The 20,145-nt window shown below is 41.1% G+C and overlaps 1 protein-coding gene across 4 annotated transcripts; it reads right to left on the reverse strand.

Moving 5' to 3' along the window:
* Positions 1–364: 364 nt before the first annotated feature.
* LOC110584091 (zinc finger protein 705A) lies at positions 365–18,076 on the reverse strand. 4 transcript variants are annotated; one of them, XM_021694144.1, is made up of 7 exons: positions 7,648–7,698; positions 6,011–6,192; positions 5,532–5,618; positions 3,707–3,833; positions 2,901–2,996; positions 2,310–2,392; positions 365–1,831 (listed from the first exon to the last, which is right to left on the reverse strand). In XM_021694144.1, the coding sequence occupies exons 3-7, from the start codon at positions 5,541–5,543 to the stop codon at positions 1,181–1,183; spliced, it is 969 nt and encodes a 322-aa protein (XP_021549819.1). In that variant the 5' UTR covers positions 5,544–5,618; positions 6,011–6,192; positions 7,648–7,698; the 3' UTR covers positions 365–1,180. The 4 variants fall into 4 exon arrangements, with proteins under 4 accessions (XP_021549819.1, XP_021549818.1, XP_021549822.1 ...); XM_021694143.2 differs by lacking the exons at positions 6,011–6,192; positions 7,648–7,698 and adding an exon at positions 18,049–18,076; XM_021694147.1 differs by lacking the exon at positions 6,011–6,192 and having other exon boundaries at positions 7,648–7,694.
* Positions 18,077–20,145: the final 2,069 nt, after the last annotated feature.

Consider the following 20,145-nt stretch of genomic DNA (forward strand, 5'->3'; position numbering starts at 1 on the left):
CAAGGAATGTTCTTGGTCTGGAAAGACTAAGTTTCCCAGGGGCACAGAAGGGCTAGAGACAACCTCATGGTTTACACTAGTATCTGGGATACTGCGCTCATGGTCCTACTAGGCCAGGCTAATAGCACAATGAGTAACCTATCAACTGGGGTGAAGGTCCCTGTTATGCCACCAGCTGATGGTGGCCAAGTTGGAACGAGTGGAGCTGATCTGTGTGGAAGTAGCTGTTGGAGAAAGGGGAGACTCAGAGTTTTGTTGAGTCTCTAACCCACATACCAAGGAGTGCAGGCTCAAACCCATGTGTTTACAACTGCATAGAGAAAACTAGAACCTCAACAACATGAGATTTTTCAGCAATAGGCTTTATTGTTTAAATATTTACAGGAAATAACGTATTGAAAAAGTATCTCTTACAAAACTGTATTCAATATGCATGGATCACTTTTTTGCATTTATATGCCACATTTTCCCCATGAGTAGTTATTTTTCTCAAAATCCTGAATTATTGGCTACACTGTGTTAAAGGCTCTAATTTTAGAGGTTTTTCCCTAGACTTAGTTTCCTGATACAAAATCTGTGTGAAGTTCTCTCCACTGTGATTTTACGACTGCCATCTCATGTAAGAACTTTAACGTTGGCTGAGAAATACGTGATCACCGACACTGAGTGATGTGTACGGTCTGAATCCTCACATGTGCCCTAAATGCTTCTCTATGAACAAAGGGTTTCTCATGATTTTTCACTACATATACGAATTGTTATTCCTCAAGAGCATTCATCCTCTTACATCTTGTGTTAGTGTTTATTCAGACTTCACTGAGTTTTCTTGTGCGCACCATGCCTAGTGCCTGGCTGCATACTGTTCACAGTGATTACAGACCTAGGGGCTTTCCCCTGTGCAGGCCCGATAATGTGTTTAAAGTTGAGAACCGTTGCTGAAGCCTCTCCATTCCTTATGTTCACAGAGTGAGTTCTCTCATGTCTGCTGTGGGTTTGCTGCGTAGATGTCACATATAGGGACTTCTTCCATGTAAGTTTGTGGACGTCAAATGAGTAAGAATGACTAAAGGATCTTCTACACTGATTAGAGTTTCTTCAATGTTCAAGTCCTCTGGTGTGTTTAAATGTTAAAAGCTGTGGTTGAAGTCTCGCCCACATCCGTTACATTTTTAATATCATGTTATCTAAGGTCAGAATATTTACTGAAGATGTTCATAATTTTCTCTCCATTGTGGGTTCCCTCGTGTCGTCTAAGAGCAGAACACTGACTGAAGGATTTCCCACAAAGATGACATTCGTATGGTTTTTCTCCAGTGTGAGTTCTCTCATGTCGTCGAAGGGCAGAGCATTTACTGAAGGCTTTCCCACATAGATGACATTCATATGGCTGCTCTCCAGTGTGCGTTCTCTCGTGCTGTCTGAGGTTGGAGGACTGACTGAAGGCTTTCCCACATAGATGACATTCATATGGTTTCTCTCCAGTGTGAGTTAGATTGTGTTTTCTAAGGTCAGAGCTTTGAATAAAGGCATTCCCACAGATATGGCATTCATATGGTTTCTCTCCAGTGTGAGTCATCTCATGTCTCCTAAGGCTCGAGCAATTACTAAAGGCTTTTCCACACAGATGACACTCACATGATTTACCTCTGGTGTGAATTTGCTTATGTTGATTAAGGTACGACTGGTCACTAAGGGATTTTGGACACTGTTTACTGATATAAGGTGTCTTTTCTGTGTGAGTTAACAAATGCTGAGTCAACATGAAGGTATGAGTGAAATCTTCTTCCAAAGCATTATATTCAAAGGGATCCTCTGGAGTATGAGATTTCTGCTTTTGGGAAAGAGACGAAAGGTTGTTAAAGCTTGGCCTACATATCCATACATTCATTTCTCTACATAGGAATCCTAAACTAATCATTCAGTGATAGTCTCCACTTAAAGTCTTGCTAGTATTACTTGCATACACATGATGCGTTTGTTACTCCCCTGCATAAAGATTTTCTCTTTTGTAGCATCCCAACTACAGAGCTTATAGATTATAGATTAATTTAGAACACTTCAATATGTTTCAAAGACTAGGCATACAATCAATGTTTATGCAGTTGTCTTTTTTTTTTTTTTTAAGATCTCAGGTTATGGTTTTGGGGCTGAGATTAATTTCTTCACTAAACTCAAACTATCCAAAACTTTATGCTCAAAAAAAGCTTAATCCCAACTTAATATGAATTAAGCTATTGTGCTCAATTACTAACACCCTATTTCTAGGTCTTTCATTTGGATGACCAGGGTTACTAACCCATGAAACTTACCACTGGCATGATTGTAGATGTGTCCTTCCTGCTGATATGTTGTGTGGCTATCAATTCTTGTTCTTTAAGGGCACTTTCCCTGCCTAAAATAATTGAAAACAAAACAAATATTTAGAATGGCAGCAGGGGAATGAAAATGTTGAAAAGCACCAAGGCCCATGTGAGTATGTTTCAAAAATTGGCACTTTGATGGGGCAAATATGTCAAATGAAGGAATACTCTAGGAATACTAATTCACAAAGATTTTCAGGACTGAATTATGAAAAAATTATAATGAAGGTAATAGGGAAAGAGAAGGGAAACCTTCAAAGGGCAATATTAGGCCAGGAGTTACTGCGTGAAAGTTTAACTTCATTAAGTACATGAATATGCTTCCCTTAAAGCCAAAAAAAGACACTGGCAAGAGGAAACATAAATTGTGTTCGACACATGCAAGGAATAATGACAACATCTGAAGAATTTTGCTTCAATGTCCTTCCTCTACATTTTAGAAAATATCACTCACTTGACAAAATCTTCAGTTGGTATTTACAAGAACATACTACTGAGTAGGCACCTCCTAATACTGAAGCACAGGTTCCTGCTGCTCACCTGAACTCTGGCCTTGGAGAAATCCAGTTCCTTCTCTCCACAGCTCTTCTCCTTGCTCCAACGGGAAAATCACATCTGATTTGCAATGCTGATATCCTGTTCATTGAAAAAAGGTACATGGGTTTTGAATTCTGCACTAATAAAAATCCTCTCCTTCCCAAAAGCTAATTATCATCATCAAGTCCAGGACAGGCTACTGAGGAAGAATAAGGAGAACACTGAAGTCCAGTCCAAGCAACAACAACTTGAATGGAAAAAACACTGAAATCCAAATGTGTGTCCAAAATAGTGAAGACCTCTGGATGCTGATCCATGCCCAAATTCCAAGACAGAATGCAGAATCCTCAGTCTTTTCAGAAATGGAGAAGTTAAATGTCTCCACAGTGGACTGAATATTACTTTCAAAAGACACCAAATAAACTCAGCAAGAATAATCAAAAATAGTTCTATTTTTGTCACCAGTCTAGCTTCAACCCTTGACATAGTGACTACAGCAGAATAACTATTTAGAAAATGTTTAATCAGCTTGTTTATGCATTCAGAAATATTGACTTCCCAGTTCTGCTCTGGGTGTTAGAGACTGAGTAGCAATAAGGACATTAAATGGTGGTCAAAATTATATTTTAGTGGGGTGACAAACTAGATGTAGTAAAATATAAAGAAACAACTTTCTTTCAAGTAAGGTCTATGAAAGATTCAGGGTAGAGAGAGGAGTGGGTATGCAGGTATGCAGAAGCTATTCCAGATACTTGTTGACTAACTTCCTACCCACCCATCTATGTACGTATATGCGTTGGCAGACTCACCCAGGGAGACCAGATGACGTATATTTTCCAGCATGACATCCCTGAACAGCTTTCGCTGGGATATGTCCAGCAGGGCCCACTCTTCCTTGGTGAAGTCTACAACTACATCTTCAAATGTCACTGATTCCTAAAACATCACGGATATTCTGTTTTAGACAGAGCATTCCCTACCGACGTCCAGAGTGGGAGTTGAGATGACAGCACTGAGGAAGAGGGTGGAGGAGCTGGGTGTACAGAAAGATCAAACTGAGTCTGGGGTTCCTGTCAGTTCATTCTCGGTGCTGAACTGGCATCTGCCTTTCAGATACATTACAGAAATACAGTCTGAATTAATAAAACTTTATTATAAGGGAATATCACATGAAGTGTGATATAACCTGGGTTTTGTTTTTTTTTTTCTTAAACAACTGATAATTATGGGGGCGCCTGGCTGGATCAGTCAGTAAAGTTTGCAACTCTTGATCTCTGGGTCATCAGTTCAGGCCCCATGTTGGGTGTGGAGCCTATTTACAAAAATAAATACATAAAATAAAGTCTAAAACAAAAACTGGTAATTATAATTTCCGACATAGAATTATAAAATTGGCGCTTGAAAATTCCTAACTACACCTCACTTTCTGATTAACTTCAAGTAACTTTACAGACTCATTGTAAGGCAAACACTAACCATGACTTGCCACTTTTAAACCATGACACTCTTCCCATAGATGAACCTTTAATAACCTATTAGGAGATTGAAAGACCCAATGAACTAATGCATGAAGTTCTTCCTAAGTAAACATGTATTAAATACAAGCCATTCGTCTATTACTCATTAAAATATTCAAGAACCTTGAAACCGCCTCTAACATTCTTCAGAAAGGAACACGTTTCATACAGAACTCAGTATACACAGTGTAGTCTTGTCAACTCTGCAGGCTCAGGTGTTCATAATAAGGTGTGAGGTCCGAAGAGAAGGCTCAGCCGTACGAGCCTGGAACCTCTGAGACAGCTGTACTGAAGGGTCCTAGCCTGACTGCTCCCGTGTTACGAGGACTCCTCATTTTCTCTGAGCCTTAGACACCAGTTATCACCTGTCTTGTCCCTCTACTAAAGGAGAAGAGAAGCCTCTTGACTCGTTTTGCTTTATGTAGTTCTTAAAAAGTTTCTGCAGGATCTTAAATTTTACTCTACTGTATACCCTTCTCCTGAATATATAGCCACAATTATGGACTTAATACTCCCTATACACTAATTACAAAAAGGTAAAATATGTGACTGGGGGCAAGAATGATAAGTTTCTAAAAGTGCAAATATATCCTCTCAAAATTTTAAAACTGGGAAAATAATGAGTGATCCCTCATGCCTTTTGTGGCCTCAACTTCTCTTATACTCCCCCTTCAACACTCCACAGCCCTCACCCGGCACCTGAAGCACTGGACTCCTGGGAAGGCCTCTCTGTCAGACCACAGTATTCTCTTCCTTACTCATCTCTTCACCACAACCCTTCATGAAAGGATCATTAGAGCCAACACCATGATTAATGGGTGAATTATTTCCCAATGAGGATACGGACTGAGTTAGAGAAAGCAAACTTCTTTCTTCTTTTCTGTAAATACACAAGCTTAATGAAGGCTGGGATAAACTAGTGTGATATTAGGAAGGTTACTAGTTATTGCGAGTTTCTGACTCATCATAACCATCCCAGAGTTCTGGGGAAATCTCACGGGAGCTCAGATCCCTGAGGACTTCCTGACTGCACTTGAACATTCAGGCCAAAAGGAAAAACTCGCCCATCTGATGGCACGAGGGTGTTATTTCAGCAGAAAGAGGCTTCCCTACTCACCAGTGGCTGCATTGTCAATAACTCAGTTGCCAGGTGCCTTTCTCTGGGTTTTCACTCGCAGACAGTCCAAGCACTAAGCGGGCAAAGCTGAGGATGGAGAAAGAAGCCATGAGACTCCCGTCCTGTGCACAATTTCCAGTCTCACCTGTCACGAAGCCCCAAACCTTACCTGGGTGTGACCCCCAGCCTAACCAACAAACATGCAGTGCAGTCCACAAGAAAATCAGAGGACTCGCTTCCTCTCCCATGGTCAAAAGAAGACTAGGACACTACAGTTACTAATAAAAAACATAGAGATTTTATGAATAAGAACATTGAAAGTATTGAGTTGTATAGGTTAATTAGCCCACAGCATCCAGAGTTATTTAATTCCCTCCCTGATTCCAAAGCCTAGAGATCCCAGATTCATGCCTCACATCGATTTTTGTTTCCATCTGTAGGTAAACACTGGAATTGCTCAGATTTCATTATTCTCATACCCAAGCAGTGGTTCCCCAGCATCCACGGTAGCCTTCTGGAGCCACACTCTCTTCCTACTCTCCCTTGCCCATGGATTTGGATTGCCAAATCTGTTTTATGATAGGGTTCATCAATTCAAGGACTTATTCCATTTGGAGGGATCAGTGGCACTCATTCTTCAAGTCTGGTCCTTAAAAATCCCCTGCATCAGAAAGGAGGAATATATGGGTCATAATGTTCCTGTCATTTACTGTCCCAATCCTCTCTTCCAAGGACGTCCAGATAATACAGAATGGCTGCGGTTCGGGAGGAAATCTAGTTGCTCTACCTGATTATTTCAGTAAAGTGGTAACTGAAGTCCTTGAAATCCTGTTCTATGTTAATCTTCATTAGCTGCACTATGCCTGCATTTCATTATGACACACGTATGTATATGTATACGCACATTTACATACATACACACAAATGTGTGTGAGACACACACACAGTGAGAAAGCATGTATAAACTGTAAATTCTCCCTTAAAATACCAACAGTTAAATGTATTTCATGGGAAAATGATGATAATGTGTCATAAACGAGTAAGATTAACTCACCCATTTGTACCTGAGGTCCAGAAAAAGGAAAAAAAAAGAAATTTGTATCAAATGTGACTCTACGTTGATATTTACATGTATTCGTTTATTTAATCCTCACAATAAACCTGGTGATTTTATTTACCAGTTTAACAAATGAACAGAAGAGGTTCAAAAAACTTCAATAATGTAACAAAGTTACACAGGTAGGAAATAACCTATGTGTATTTTAATTTTGCTCTCCCTCTCTCCTATGCTCAAATTCCTTAAGGATTACCCACCACACCTAGGTTTTACCTGGAATATCACATCATTTCTGACCTAATCAGAAGTCCTACCATTATTACAATTTCTTCTCCTTACTTATTCACAGAAATTACACCCCATACTCAGTTCTCTGTACACGGGAACCTCCGTGTACTGACCACTTCTCAAACATCAGGCTTTCTCCCTTTTCATTTTTCCTACCCACTTTAATCCACACTGACTCATTTTAACAGGTACTTATCAGGACCAGCACTTTCTATGTTCCCTGCACTATTAATTAACCACATTTCCCCATCAAGACCTCAACAGCAGGTGACTCCACGTACCCGCCTTTCCTGTGACTGCATGTGACACACGTGGCTAGTAAGTTGATCCTGGTCTAAAAACAGAACTACTACTCCTAGGGGTTTTCGAATGTGTCTGGCAACTCTAAATCATTTTTCCATGTTCCCATAAATATTTCAGATCTTACCCCCATGCCTTTTGATGCTACACATTCTCACCTTTTAAGAGGTAAGATTATTCCCTACTATACATACTGTGTTAGTTTGCCAAGGTTGCTGTAACAGAATACCACTCACTGAGGGGCTTAAACAACAGAAATGTATTTTCTCACAATTCTGGCCGCTGGATATGAAAGATATCGCCATGGTTGGTTTCTTCTAAGGCCTCCCCCACTTAGCTCGTAGACTGCCATTCTCCCTGTCTCCACATGGCCATCCCTGGGCCATCCCACATGTCTGTGCCCTAATTCCCTCTTCTCGCAAAGACACCACTCACACGGGATTAGGGCCCACCCTAATGCCCTCATCTTACCTTAATTGCCAGTTTTAAGGCCCAATCTCCAAATACACTCTGAGGGTTGGGACTTCAACATTTGACTTTTGGGAACACAAAATTCAGTCTATAACAGAGATGAATTACATAAGGTGACACACTAACTCAGTTTCTCATCATAATCTCTACAAACATTCCTACATTCATATACATTGGCTATTCCTTTCCTCCCATCAAATAGAAGTCGTGCTACCTCTAAGTCCAAAGTCTCCAACGGAATTCCTTTCTCTCCTTTTTGTTGAGAACTATATTATTGTTTGTAAATTAAATCTCCTTTCCCAAAAACCTGTCCATCTCTCTACAATCAATCCCCCATCATTTAAGTTCATTATCTCTCTTGTAACTTGAAGCAAAAATTTCCTCTGAACCTATTTTCTCTCCAGTTCCTGCCCTTCTAACCTCCCTTCAAAATCAAACTGGAAATGCAGTTGTCCTTCGCTCACATCCTCCTCTCCCTTTGACTTAAAAAGGCCACCACCATATATTGTTAACATCACTGATTGTCTCTCCATAAATAAATTCTTACATGGAAACAAAGAGGAGTTAAACCTTGACCTCCTTTTCAGAGCTTCTTCCCCTCTATAATCAGTCCTTCTCCCATGTCCTCTGTAAAGAATTCCTCAATCCTCTTGGAATGTCTCAAGACTTAATGTGAGAGCCTGTTCTCCTTTTATACCATGTCCTGGCAGGCTCATGCATTTCTTCAGTTGTTCCCAATTTTTTCTATTGCTGTCTCTAAAATTGAAAGTGACCAATTTCTTTTCTGGATTCCCATTTCTGAGTGATCATCTCTGCTTGCAAACTTACACCTAAAATGAAGTACTTCTTGAGACAATAACTCCATCCCTCCAAATACAGAAATTACTCCTTTGTCTGAATCTTAGTTAATGGCTGGCTACATCTGAGTATTGACATTTATTTATTTTAAAGATTTTATTTATTTGACGAGAGAGAGAGAGAGAGACAGCAAGAGCGGGAACACAAGCAGGGGCAGAGGGAGAAGCAGGGAGCCCGACGCGGAACTCGATCCCAGGACCCTGGCACCATGACCCGAGTTGAAGGCAGATGCTTAACAACTGAGCCACCCAGGCGCCCCGGGTATTGACATTTTAAATGCCTTTACCAAACAAACACACCGCTATTATTTCTAACCTGGGCACTATTATAATTCTTCATTTCCACCCCCATCCACAAACTTCCCATCCCATACTCCTTCTACTCCAGTTTCAGTTTAAATCTCCGTTACACGGGGCGCCTGGGTGGCTCAGTTGGTTAAGCGACTGCCTTCGGCTCAGGTCATGATCCTGGAGTCCCGGGATCGAGTCCCGCATCGGGCTCCCTGCTCGGCAGGGAGTCTGCTTCTCCCTCTCCCACTCCCCGCTTGTGTTCCCTCTCTCGCTGTGTCTTTCTCTGTCAAATAAATAAATAAAAAAAAAAAAAAAAAAAAAAAAAAAAATAAATCTCCGTTACACAGAGATACTTTCATTAAACTACAACCAAAATGTTTCCCTTGCCCTCTGCCTTGACATTTTTAAATAGAACCACTATTCTTTCATGTCACTCATGGAATTTGTTTGTTAGTTAGTTAGTTATTTAGTTATGCTGTCCTCTCAAAGTTCTAAATCAGAAAAATCTACCTATATATGGTGGAGTTAGGCAAGTTTCCCTGTGACTATTACATCCGAGTGATAATAGAGAAAAATTCTATGTCCATGGTAAGGAAACCTGCCCCCAAGTGCCTGCAGTCAGATAAACCATCACTTTCTGATTATAACTTCCTCCCTGAAATATAGGGAGTCTTCTTTCCTGGTAAAAATTCTATCCAGTACTTACCCAAACCCAAATAGATGGAAAAGCTAATGAAGCCAACTCTTTGAGGATGCAACCACCACACAAAGGACCTCAGAGTTTCTTTCTCACTCTAGATAAATCACCCTTTTGAAGGTGATTTATCTTAGGCAGGTTGATAACCTCATCAGTGACATAAATCAAAAGACACACCCTGGTCTATCTGGATGCCAGTCAATATAAACCTAACTGAGGCAGGACTTTCTAACAGAATCTTTTCTAATTAGGTAAATCATATAGATACAATTAAGGAAAACACATGATGCCCTTTCTTTTTCTCTAATGATACTTTTTAGAGTTGTTTTAGGTTCATCACAAACTGAGCAGAAAATACAGTTCCTATATACCTCCTGTCCCCACAAAAGAACGGCCTCCCCCACTATCAGTATCCCACACCAGAGTGGTACATTTGTTACAACTGATGAACCTACACTGATACATCATTATCACCCTAAGCCTTAGTTTACATTACCGTTCACTCTTGGTGCTATACCTTCTGTTGGTTTTCAGAAATGTATAATGACCGGTATCCACCGTTACAGCATCACCAGAGTATTTTCACTGCTCTGAAAATCCGCTGTGCTCTGCCTATTCATCCCTGCCCACCACTGACTGTTTTACTGTCTTCATAGTTTAACCTTTTCCAGAATGTCGTATAGTTGGGATCACACAGTATGTACTTTTCAGATTGGCTTCTTTTACTTAGTATCAGGCATTTAAGGCACCTCCATGTGTTTTCACAGGCTTGAGAGCTCATTTCTTTTTACCACTGAATAATATTCTAGTGTTTGGATATACCATGGTTTATTTATTCATCACCCCTGGAAGGACATTTTGGTTGGTTCCAAGTTTTGGCAGTTATGAATAAAGTTGCTATATTCACGTGCAGGTTTTTGTGTGGACATATTCCAGCTCATTTGGATAAATAGCAAGAAGCATGTCTGCTGGATCACATGGTAAGAGTAGGTTTAATTTTGTAAAAAACTTCCCAACTATCTTCCCAAGTGGCTGCACCAGTTTGCATTCCTGCCAGCAATGAATTAGAGTTCCTGGTGCTCTATATCCGTAACAGCATTTGGCGGTCTCAGTATTTTGGATTTTCCCCAATCTAATGGCACATAGCGTATCTCATTTTTTTTTTTTTATCGTGCATTTTCCTGATGACATATGATGTTGAGCATATTTTCATATGCTTGTTTTCTATCTGTATCTTCTTTGGTAAGGTGGCTGTTCAGATCTTTTGCCCATTTTTTAATGGAGTTGGTCATTTTCTTATTGTTGATTTTTAAAATATTTTATATATTGTAAGTAAGTCCTTTATAAGATGTGTGTTTTGCAAATATTTTCTCCCAGCTTGTGGCTTGTCTTCTCATTTTCTTGACAGTGTTTTTCACAAAGCAGAAATTTTTAATTTTAATCCAGTTCACTTATCAGTTACTTCTTTCATGGATCTTACCTTTGATATTATAAAGTCATTGTCAAACTCAAGGTCACCTAGATTTTTTTTCCTGTGTTTTCTTCTAGGAGTTTGATAGTTTAGATCTGTTATGTGCTTTGAGTTAGTTTTTTAGGAGTATAACGTCTGTGTCTAGATTCAGTTTTGTTTTATATATGGATTTCCAGTTGTTACCTGCCCTCTCATTGTTGAAAATACTTTTATTGTATTATTTTTGCCCCTTGGTCAAGTATCAATTGACTGTATTTGTGTGTTTGTTCTTTTGTGCTCCCTATTGTGTTTCATTGATCTAGTTGTCTGTTTCACCAATAGATTATATCCTTTAATTCTTCATCCTTCTAAAGGTCTCAAAAGCAACCTTCATCTCTTTTTCCCAGAGGCCTCACCATTTGGTGGACTTTGGTTGTTATGGGAAACACTGGAGAAAAGCTAAAGCAAGAGCTCTGTCCTGCTCTTTATTTAGATTTTATTTATTTGTTTGAGAGAGACAGAGAGAGCGAGCAGGGGGGGAGGGGCAGAGGGAGAGTGAGTCCCAAGTGGACCCCAAGCTAAGCACAGAGCCCGAGGCATGGCTTGATCTCATGACCTGAGTTGAAACCAGGAGTCAGTTGCTTAACTGAGCCATCAGGCACCCCTCCTGCTCTTTATTTTTAAGAGGATTTGTAATCTGACAACTCTCAGACTCTGAGCATCATGGTGACTCCAAATAAATAGAAACATTTATGCTTAAAATATATACTCAGGTATCTAGAGTGTGTACATTTACTCCCAAGAAATAGAAAAACAATTCAGGTCTCTTCATCAGATTTAGATGATTGATGCCTAAGGACTGCAAAACTCTACAAGCTTCAAAATATTAGGGCTTCCTAGAATAAATTATGTAGCTTCATTACTGGTTTTCCTATAAACAGGATGTGCTTTGTTTTTGAAAAGTTTCAAAGAATTAGGACATATCTTAAGGTACACTGAGATCTAGAGATATAAAGGAACAAATTATTTTTGACGAGAAGTCATTCAGTCTACATTTTAAATACAAGCATTTGATTTAGAAAAAATTGTCAGTGGCATCCTTGTTATCATTATCACTGCCACCGTCACCATCATCAAATGCTGTGCACTAAGGCCAAAAGAATGTTGAACCAGGTGCTCCTGAGGCCATATGGTTCAGAGGTCAAGGCCAAGGCTCTGGTCTCAGCCTGCTGGGGCCCCAGCCAGGCTCCCCTCTATGCTGGGTGATGTACAAACTGATTGATGGCCCTGACTCCTTCCTAGGACTGTTGAGAGGCAAAAATGTGTTAATGAGTGTCCTTTTCACACTTGAGTCACTGCTGTAATTACTTACATCTGAGCCAATAAAGGCAAACTTGCAGCTAAGTAGGCAGAAGTACAAGGGCTCAGAGGATTTGGGATATATCTGTGAACCGCTCTCCACAGCCACCTGAGCCCATGTTTTTACATCTGTTGTCTTAACATGTGTGTCTTTCTTTCATAGTCTTTTGGATGGATGGATCTCCCATAGAAATATAATCCAGTAAATAACAGTGAACTGTTAACACAGAGGAAGCAGTATAAAAAACAGAAAGAGGGCACCTAGGTGGCTCAGCCGTTAAGCGTCTGCCTTCAGCTCAGGTCATGATCCCAGGGTCCTGGGATCGAGCCCCACGTCGGGCTCCCTGCTCAGCGGGAAGCCTGCTTCTCCCCCTCCCACTTCCCGTGCTTGTGTTCCCTCTCTCGTTGTCTCTCTCTCTGTTGAAAAATAAATAAAAAATCTTTAAAAATTAATAAATAACAAAAACACACACAAAAAAACGAAAGTTACCTTATATTCTATACTAAAAGTGCTGATAATTCCATGATACAATCTTGGGCACAATTAAAAACATAAAACAGCCACAGTGCAGTAGTGAGGAAGACTTGACAATAGCCTAACATCAGCACCAAACTTATGGAGCCCTGACTCACACCAATCACAATCCTCATAGGCTGAGAATCCCCTGGAGAACGTGGAAATGAGAAAGATGACCTAGCAGTCCTTCCTTTCAGTCTGGGATGGACACCAGGAGTCTGCATTTTTGACAAGCACACCAGGGACTGTGATGCTGAGTGGAACCCTGAAAAATGTGATAGAGTGGCTTATAAGCTAAAGACAAATTCTTAATATGGGCTCAGGTTCCCATCAGACATGGCCAGATCCACCACCTCATACTCACTCACTCATCCCTGGTTGCACTGAAATCATCGTATGCCTTATGTCTGCCTCGTTCATGGGCCACATGCCAGCTGGCTTTAGCCCTTTTACTAGAACCTCCCTCTCATCCCCAACTTGCCATTCTTGAACTGGCTTACTCTTTAAGAATCTGTTTACATATCATATCCCCTTTGAAGGATATGATCACCTTCCCTGAACATTTAGTCTAATGTGGGTGCCAAACCTCCCCATTTTCCCAGGAGGGCACTTAGGACACCTCCCTGCAACCGCTAGCCTGACGGTCTGCTCCTCTGGGCTGTGTGAACTTAGGGGAGCAAGGGTAACACCTGTCTTGGCTCATCACTGTACTCGAGTCCCCTTACGTTGTGTGGGGAGACGGAGAGATTCAGTGAATGTAAAAAAGCAGTAATTTACCATCTAACAAAGCCCTCTGTTTTAGATAGATCAGTGCAGGGCCAGACCTTAGTGCTCTGGTGGCACTGTTCTCGCTCACCCTTCTACCAGAAGCAACACTTTCCCCTTCTAACTGAAACACAAAGGGATGGAACTACTTTCTGTGCTACAACCCCAGCAGTTTAACAATGAAGGCCTCTAGAGTGCAGGCTCAGGATCCAGGGGTCTTGCCTCCTAGTGGACTAGCCTGCCTCTGAGCTGGTGATAGGCCCTCTTTTGAGAATTTGTGAGGTTTTTTTTGTCCCTTCCTCCAATTCAGTGGAATTGGGTTTGGTTTGCAAACTGATTTAAGTATCAACCTCTATAGGAAATACCTGAATGGACTTAAGGTCAGAGGTCTTCCTGGGATCTACAGAGCTGTCCTAGAGCTGCTGCCAGGCTGCTGCCCTCTCTGCCAGCTGCCTTGTACGTATGATGGCGCAGTTCTACCTGGGATAGCTGTAGAGGGAAGGCTGGATAAACCTGAGCAAATTCTCCTGAATGTTTTACCATGGAAATTCATGGGCTTTGTTTTTAGATTCAGAAATATTTAAGTAAGGATTTATTATTACACAGTGATGACTTTTCATCCAGAAAGCATTTTCTATAGACAAGTAAATACAAATGCTTGAACATTTCTAGAGAGCTCAATAAAACTGTAACTTTTAAATCTGGTTTTAGTAAAATTGTTTTAAAAACACAAATCGATATATTATACTGTTCTTTTGTAGCTGTTATTTCTATGAAAAGCAAATTTCCTTGGTTAGATCAGGTAGATGTGAATTTTGTTCTTGCTGTTATCTTATTTTCAATAAGTAAAAGTCTCTGCGGCAATATTACTGCTACAGTAATACCTTAAGAGTTCAAAAAGATCTACTGTATTAACGTCAAGAGCAACTACCCTCATATTCCAGATAATTCAAGTCACGTGGAACAGTCTGTTGGCTTACTAGATCAATTATTTATTATATTTCTCATCAACCTATATACACTTTACTTAATAAAATTTCTGAGGCAACTGACCTTTATATGATGCCTTGGGAAGCTTATCAATAAATAAATCTTAACTGGAGCTTTAATGGACACCAGGCAAAATTCTGTGAAATTTAAATGTTCTGAATCAGCCTCAAAATAACTACCATGTTATGACTCATGATATTATGAGGGAACAGTGTCACAGGTGCCATAGAGCATGGGTCAGACACGTGACGGTAAAAAATGGCGCTGAATGTCATCCTTGGGAAGTCCCACAGAATCAGCAGCTTTGAACTTAAATGAGAGTGAGGTCCTCGTATTATTGTTACTTCATAGATGCAGTAAATGGAGGCAAAGAGAAGCCAACTATCCAAGAAGTGTCAACTGTCCGTTCAACTCCTCACTTCCAGGCAACTGCTTCCAAGCTGGCACTGGAAAGGCTTTGAGGTGGTCAAGTGTCCAAGTAAGCTCTTTTCATATTTGGGGCTTGTATTACATTTCCCTCTGACAGTTCCTCCTTTTCAAAGGTCCTGGAGTTTAGAGTGTATAAAAATTTCCTTTCTGTTCTGGCATGGGACTGGAGCCCATCTTTTCTTTGTTTGAGATTAGGTAATGGCACTGTCTGGGTTTAGGATATTTTCCTCCTGTTGTTGAGAGAAATAACTTGTAATTAAGGACAGAAATAGTTGGCTCATTCTTCCTTAGACCAGCCATCCAGTAACCTCTCTTTTCTGAATTTAAACTGACCACAGCGTTCACTTACACTTACAATAGAAGTCTGATTTGGACTACCATCCACCCGTCCCCAAGCACTTTCTTTTTTTTTGTTTGTTTGTTTTTTTGTTTTTTAATTCATGAGAGTCAGAGAGAGAGAGGCAGAGGGAGAAGCAGGCTCCACGCCTAGCAGGGAGCCTGATGCGGGACTCGATCCCAGGACCCTGGGATCATGACCTGAGCCGAAGGCAGATGCTTAACCATCTGAGCCACCCAGGCGCCCCCCCCTCCCCAAGCACTTTCATTATGTATTAGGGAAATTTCCAGTCATCAAGCTGTGGAACATAGAATATGGCCAAAGAAGCCTATCTCCTCCACACCTAGCGACTGAGCGATAAAATATCTTCTTACAGAAACGTGTAAGGGTTGAAGAGGCTGGACCACTTCAACTGTGGATATCTGCCTTGGGGCTTCTGCCTTGGTAGTATCCCAGAACTCCGTCAAGACTGAATCAATGCTGGATCCACCTAACTCTAAAGAGGAATGATGCTAATACCACAGCAAGAAAGTCATTCACAACCAGGGTTTTCCCTTGGGTCCTGATTGTGTAGAATCATGGAACTTCATTCACCATCACCGAGGTCTTGAGCAGCACACAAGAGCTTTGCAGTTCATCCCTTCTCAAGCAAATGGAACCGCTGTGACGGGGCTGGTTTCATAAGGGAGTGGGTTGATCTCTCAACTATAAAAAGCTGGGTCCACTCAAGAGGTCACTGAGTCAGAGGTAGGAGGAGCTACCCTAATTGGCTTCCTTAAAAGGTAAGCTGGAGTATCCCAGTGAGATTGTTCTTCCTCAGTTCCACCACTGTACTCCTACCCTGGGGCAACAAAGGAGAGTTACTAATTTTTTAAATACAGTCCTTCAATGCCTCTGGTAGTTATGTTTGACTTGGCATGTACTGGCTCCCAAGAGTTGCTTATACAATATTCAGGAGTTTTGTAAACTGGATGGTAAGCCCCTGTTAGCTTGAATTTTGCCACAGTATACAAGGAAATCAGCAATTGATATAAATCAAGACTTTGTTTCAGAGAGTCAGTTACCTACTGCACAAGTGCCAGAGGCCACTACCCTGTAGGTTTCCCTTTCCAACAGGACCACAGAATGTGGTTTCCTGCCTCCATTAGCAATTTCCTCCCTAACCCAGAACTCCCAATCCAGCAGAGGTGTCCATTCCGAGACTGTAAGTCTACGGATTCTCTTGAATTCAGTTACATCTTCCAGCCCTGCTCTGTACAAAGTCTACGGATAACTCATAGATGGGCTAAGAAGCTATCTGCCCAAACACCTCATCAACACTGATGACATACTGGGTGACAGGTATTCACTTACAGTCTTGCCATTTATTCAGAAGACCCTACAAGTTTGCCATTATCATCTTCACTTTTCCTTTTAGGAAACCAACTTGGATAGGATTCACGTGACCTGACAAAACCCAGAGAGCAATTGGTTGAACTACTGGCTCATATTTATCTGGCTCAAAAGCCTGTTCCCTGACCACAGTTTATGATGAGTTGCCTTCTCATGGTTTCAAATGCCTCTGAAAAATAGGAAGCCCAGAGGGATAACCACTGGGCAGGAAGAGAAAGGATAAAAAGGATACAGGGTGTGTAAGTAAGGGTGGTGAGAAGTGGAACTGAGTCATTTTGTGTCTTCACTTCCACCCTTCAATGGATGAGTTTGGGCTGGGACTGAAGGGAACCAGAGAGTGGAGCAGAACTTTCTGCAGAAGAGCCTTGGTATCCTCTCTCCTGACATGGGGTATGGACTTCTAGGAACTTGAGGGTTTGGGGTCTGGGCATTTTAGGCACACAAAGAAGATGGGAGGGGTAGAGGAGAAGTCTTCAGCTGTGGGAGGAGTGTTTGGCTCCAATGGCTGCAGTGAATCCATCCTTTCTAGTTGAGACTATACTTGGTTTGTGAGACCATTCACTCTCGTTCTGAGTTTCTAAAGCTTCTGAAGATGCTGCACTACTACTGCCTGTAGGAATTCATCTGAGAAGGAGTTCACCAGTTCTAGGTTCTGGAATCCATCAACTTCAGAGAGGGCCATCATGAGCCCCTTATCTGACACTTAAGGAAATGTTTACCATTTCCAGGAAATGCAGAGCTTTCAGCTGGACAAGGTCACCACCTGTCACCGAAGGCAGGAACAGTCCAAGCCAAGGTTCTATTGTAAGAGTAGTGAAGAGTAGTCACTTTCCTCAAAGATCCAGGACTTTGAAATTTTAGAGTTGTGTAGTTCCAGATTTGTCAGGAATTGGGGGAGTTTTGGTGACTGGGAGTTTCCTCAAGTATGTAACATGCAACTCCAGTTTAGTCAGATGGAGACACTTCTTCCCAACTTCCTTAATTAAAGCTGGGATGATTTCAGAACCATTTATGCCTCAGCTGAGTAGCATCCCACACTCAATGACAGGAACCCTAATCCCATGTATGGCCAGAAGAGAAGCCTTACCTGCAACAGCCAAACATTCTGATGATCAAAGGACTAAAATCAGCTGCCTTCAACTTGAATCAGAGAGTGGAATGATTAATGTTCAGGGCTCCTGAACAATGTCAAAGCTCCACTGAGCCCCCATATATATACCCTTTGAGGAGGCCAGGATGGGTTCTGTGTAAGAACTGCCATCCATATAAAGCAGATACCCTCAAGCACTTTCCCAAATAGAGTCCATACATACATACCCTGTAAGGTGTCAGGTACATGTCTCCATAGTGCAGAATGCTCAACTAGCATCTTCCAAAGCTTACAAACTCTGCAGAGGAAGAAAACTGACATTCATCTCCAAAGCTGATGAGAGCCCACAGTTTTACCTCTGGCCCCTTGCTGTCCTCCTCCATGGCTACAAGGCCAGAAAGTGGGTGGATACCTGCTCCAACTGTGCCCTCAGCCCTTACTCCAGTATTTTTCCTTTTAGGGCACTTGGACTGGGCCATATGGCTCTATACCCCTCTGACACCTGCCTCTTCCCTGAGCTTTGAGGTACTTGCCCTTCAGAACAGTGAAAACACCCCTCCCCTGGACATTGGTTCATACCTGGAAATCTGAATCTCTTCTGTAATGCACAGAAATGAGAATGTCTTCAGCATCACAGAGCCAGGCAATCCCAAGGTGATTACCAAGCTTTGCTCTCTGCCCACTGTATACATGTACTGTGATGAAGAAATCAAATCTTTTGCCTTCTTGGGTGAGCTGAGGGGTCTCAGGAACTAGAGAGTTGTTTAAATGTCTGGAGAGGTGACAGCTGGATTCTGGGCACTGTATCCTCTTATTTTCCTATGAGTCTTTCAGTGGAGAGGATAGAGCTTTGATTCAGATCTGAAAGAGAAACCATATATTAATACAAAAATCTGATAACTGGGGAAAAGCAGCCAATATCCAGGACACTTAACAATGCCCAAAAGATATTCTGTAAATATGGTTTACCAACTGAGTTATCCAGAACATATGGGAGAATCCAAGGAGATTCCAAGGAGAAGGAAAATCTAGGGAAACTAATATCACATTGGCCATGGGATATTAATGTTAGGTTTTGCCTTCGAGGCAAATATAGATTGAAATGTAAAGTTATGTTTTACCTTTAGAATTTTTCTTCAAAGGAAATATAGGGATATCCAGGGAATCCCTACACATATGAAACAGGAAAGTCCTATGAGTTAAGGGAGACTTGACCTAGGTATCACTGTGTTTTGTCCATGTTTCCAAGTGGTAGGCATCAAAGAAGGTCATGAGTGGATCAAAACCGTAAATAAAAAGCAGCTTCTCAGTAGCTGATATTTCTTAGATTATGGAAAATGCCACCTAGGTCCCACAAACTTTACCAATGTCCGGTGTTAAACAGTCATCATTCTGAGCCAGGAAGAGGTGCTGCTATGGCAAGACCCTGATATGTATTTCTCTGCAAACTACAATCATGAATTCATGGGGTTTAAGGTGAATTCAACTCAATGAAAATGGCATGGAAAAAAAAAAATAACCAACACACTAACTATTAAAAAGAGGTAGGAGTGCAAAAGTAACTGAATATTAATATTCAAAGAATCCTTTGCCTTGGAGCAAAGCATTTAAAAATCATCCAATAATTTTATGGGCACCTGGGTGGCTCAGTTGGTTAAGCGACTGCCTTCGGCTCAGGTCATGATCCTGGAGTCCCTGGATCAAGTCCCGCATCGGGCTCCCTGCTGAGCAGGGGGTCTGCTTCTCCCTCTGCCCTCTTCCCTCTCGTGCTGTCTCTCATTCTCTCTCTCTCAAATAAATGAATAAAAAATAAAATCTTTAAAAATCATCCAATAATTTTAGTAAGGGATAAACAACAAATCATTAAAAACCTTAAAAATAGGACTTCAAAGCAGAATTATAAGGATGAAAGATTACAAAGAAGGAAATTTGACTTGGCAAAGCTCCAAAACTTCCAAAAATAAAAACCATTTAAAAGAGACCACATTGGGAGGTACAAGAAAGGAAAAGAGACACTGCTGAAAAGTCACTCATTAATGTTGCTGACAAGCTTAAAATGAGCAAAAGAGAAAAGGATTAAGTAAAAACCATTGAAAGCTGTGAAAGACAAGCCCACAACCTATAAAATGCATCTTACTGCTAAAGATTATAAAGGACATGATATGACAAAAAATAATTTCATGAATTCAATAAAGAAGTATTAAAACGTGCAAAAATGAATTTGTGAGTTTGTGGAAACACAGTTTGGATAAACGTATATAAAGTACAAAATAAGAGTGCCCCCAAAGAGGCTGTAATTCAAATATGAATGATCTGAGGATCAT

This window comes from Neomonachus schauinslandi, chromosome 2 (genome assembly GCF_002201575.2).
Source record: "Neomonachus schauinslandi chromosome 2, ASM220157v2, whole genome shotgun sequence".
NCBI lineage: Eukaryota > Metazoa > Chordata > Mammalia > Carnivora > Phocidae > Neomonachus > Neomonachus schauinslandi.

Coding starts and splice junctions, on each gene's coding strand:
- LOC110584091 (XM_021694143.2), bottom strand. Junction 2,997..3,706: donor ACGTCATCTGGTCTCCCTGG/GTGAGTCTGCCA, acceptor TTCAATGAACAG/GATATCAGCATTGCAAATCA. Junction 2,393..2,900: donor TCTCCAAGGCCAGAGTTCAG/GTGAGCAGCAGG, acceptor CAATTATTTTAG/GCAGGGAAAGTGCCCTTAAA.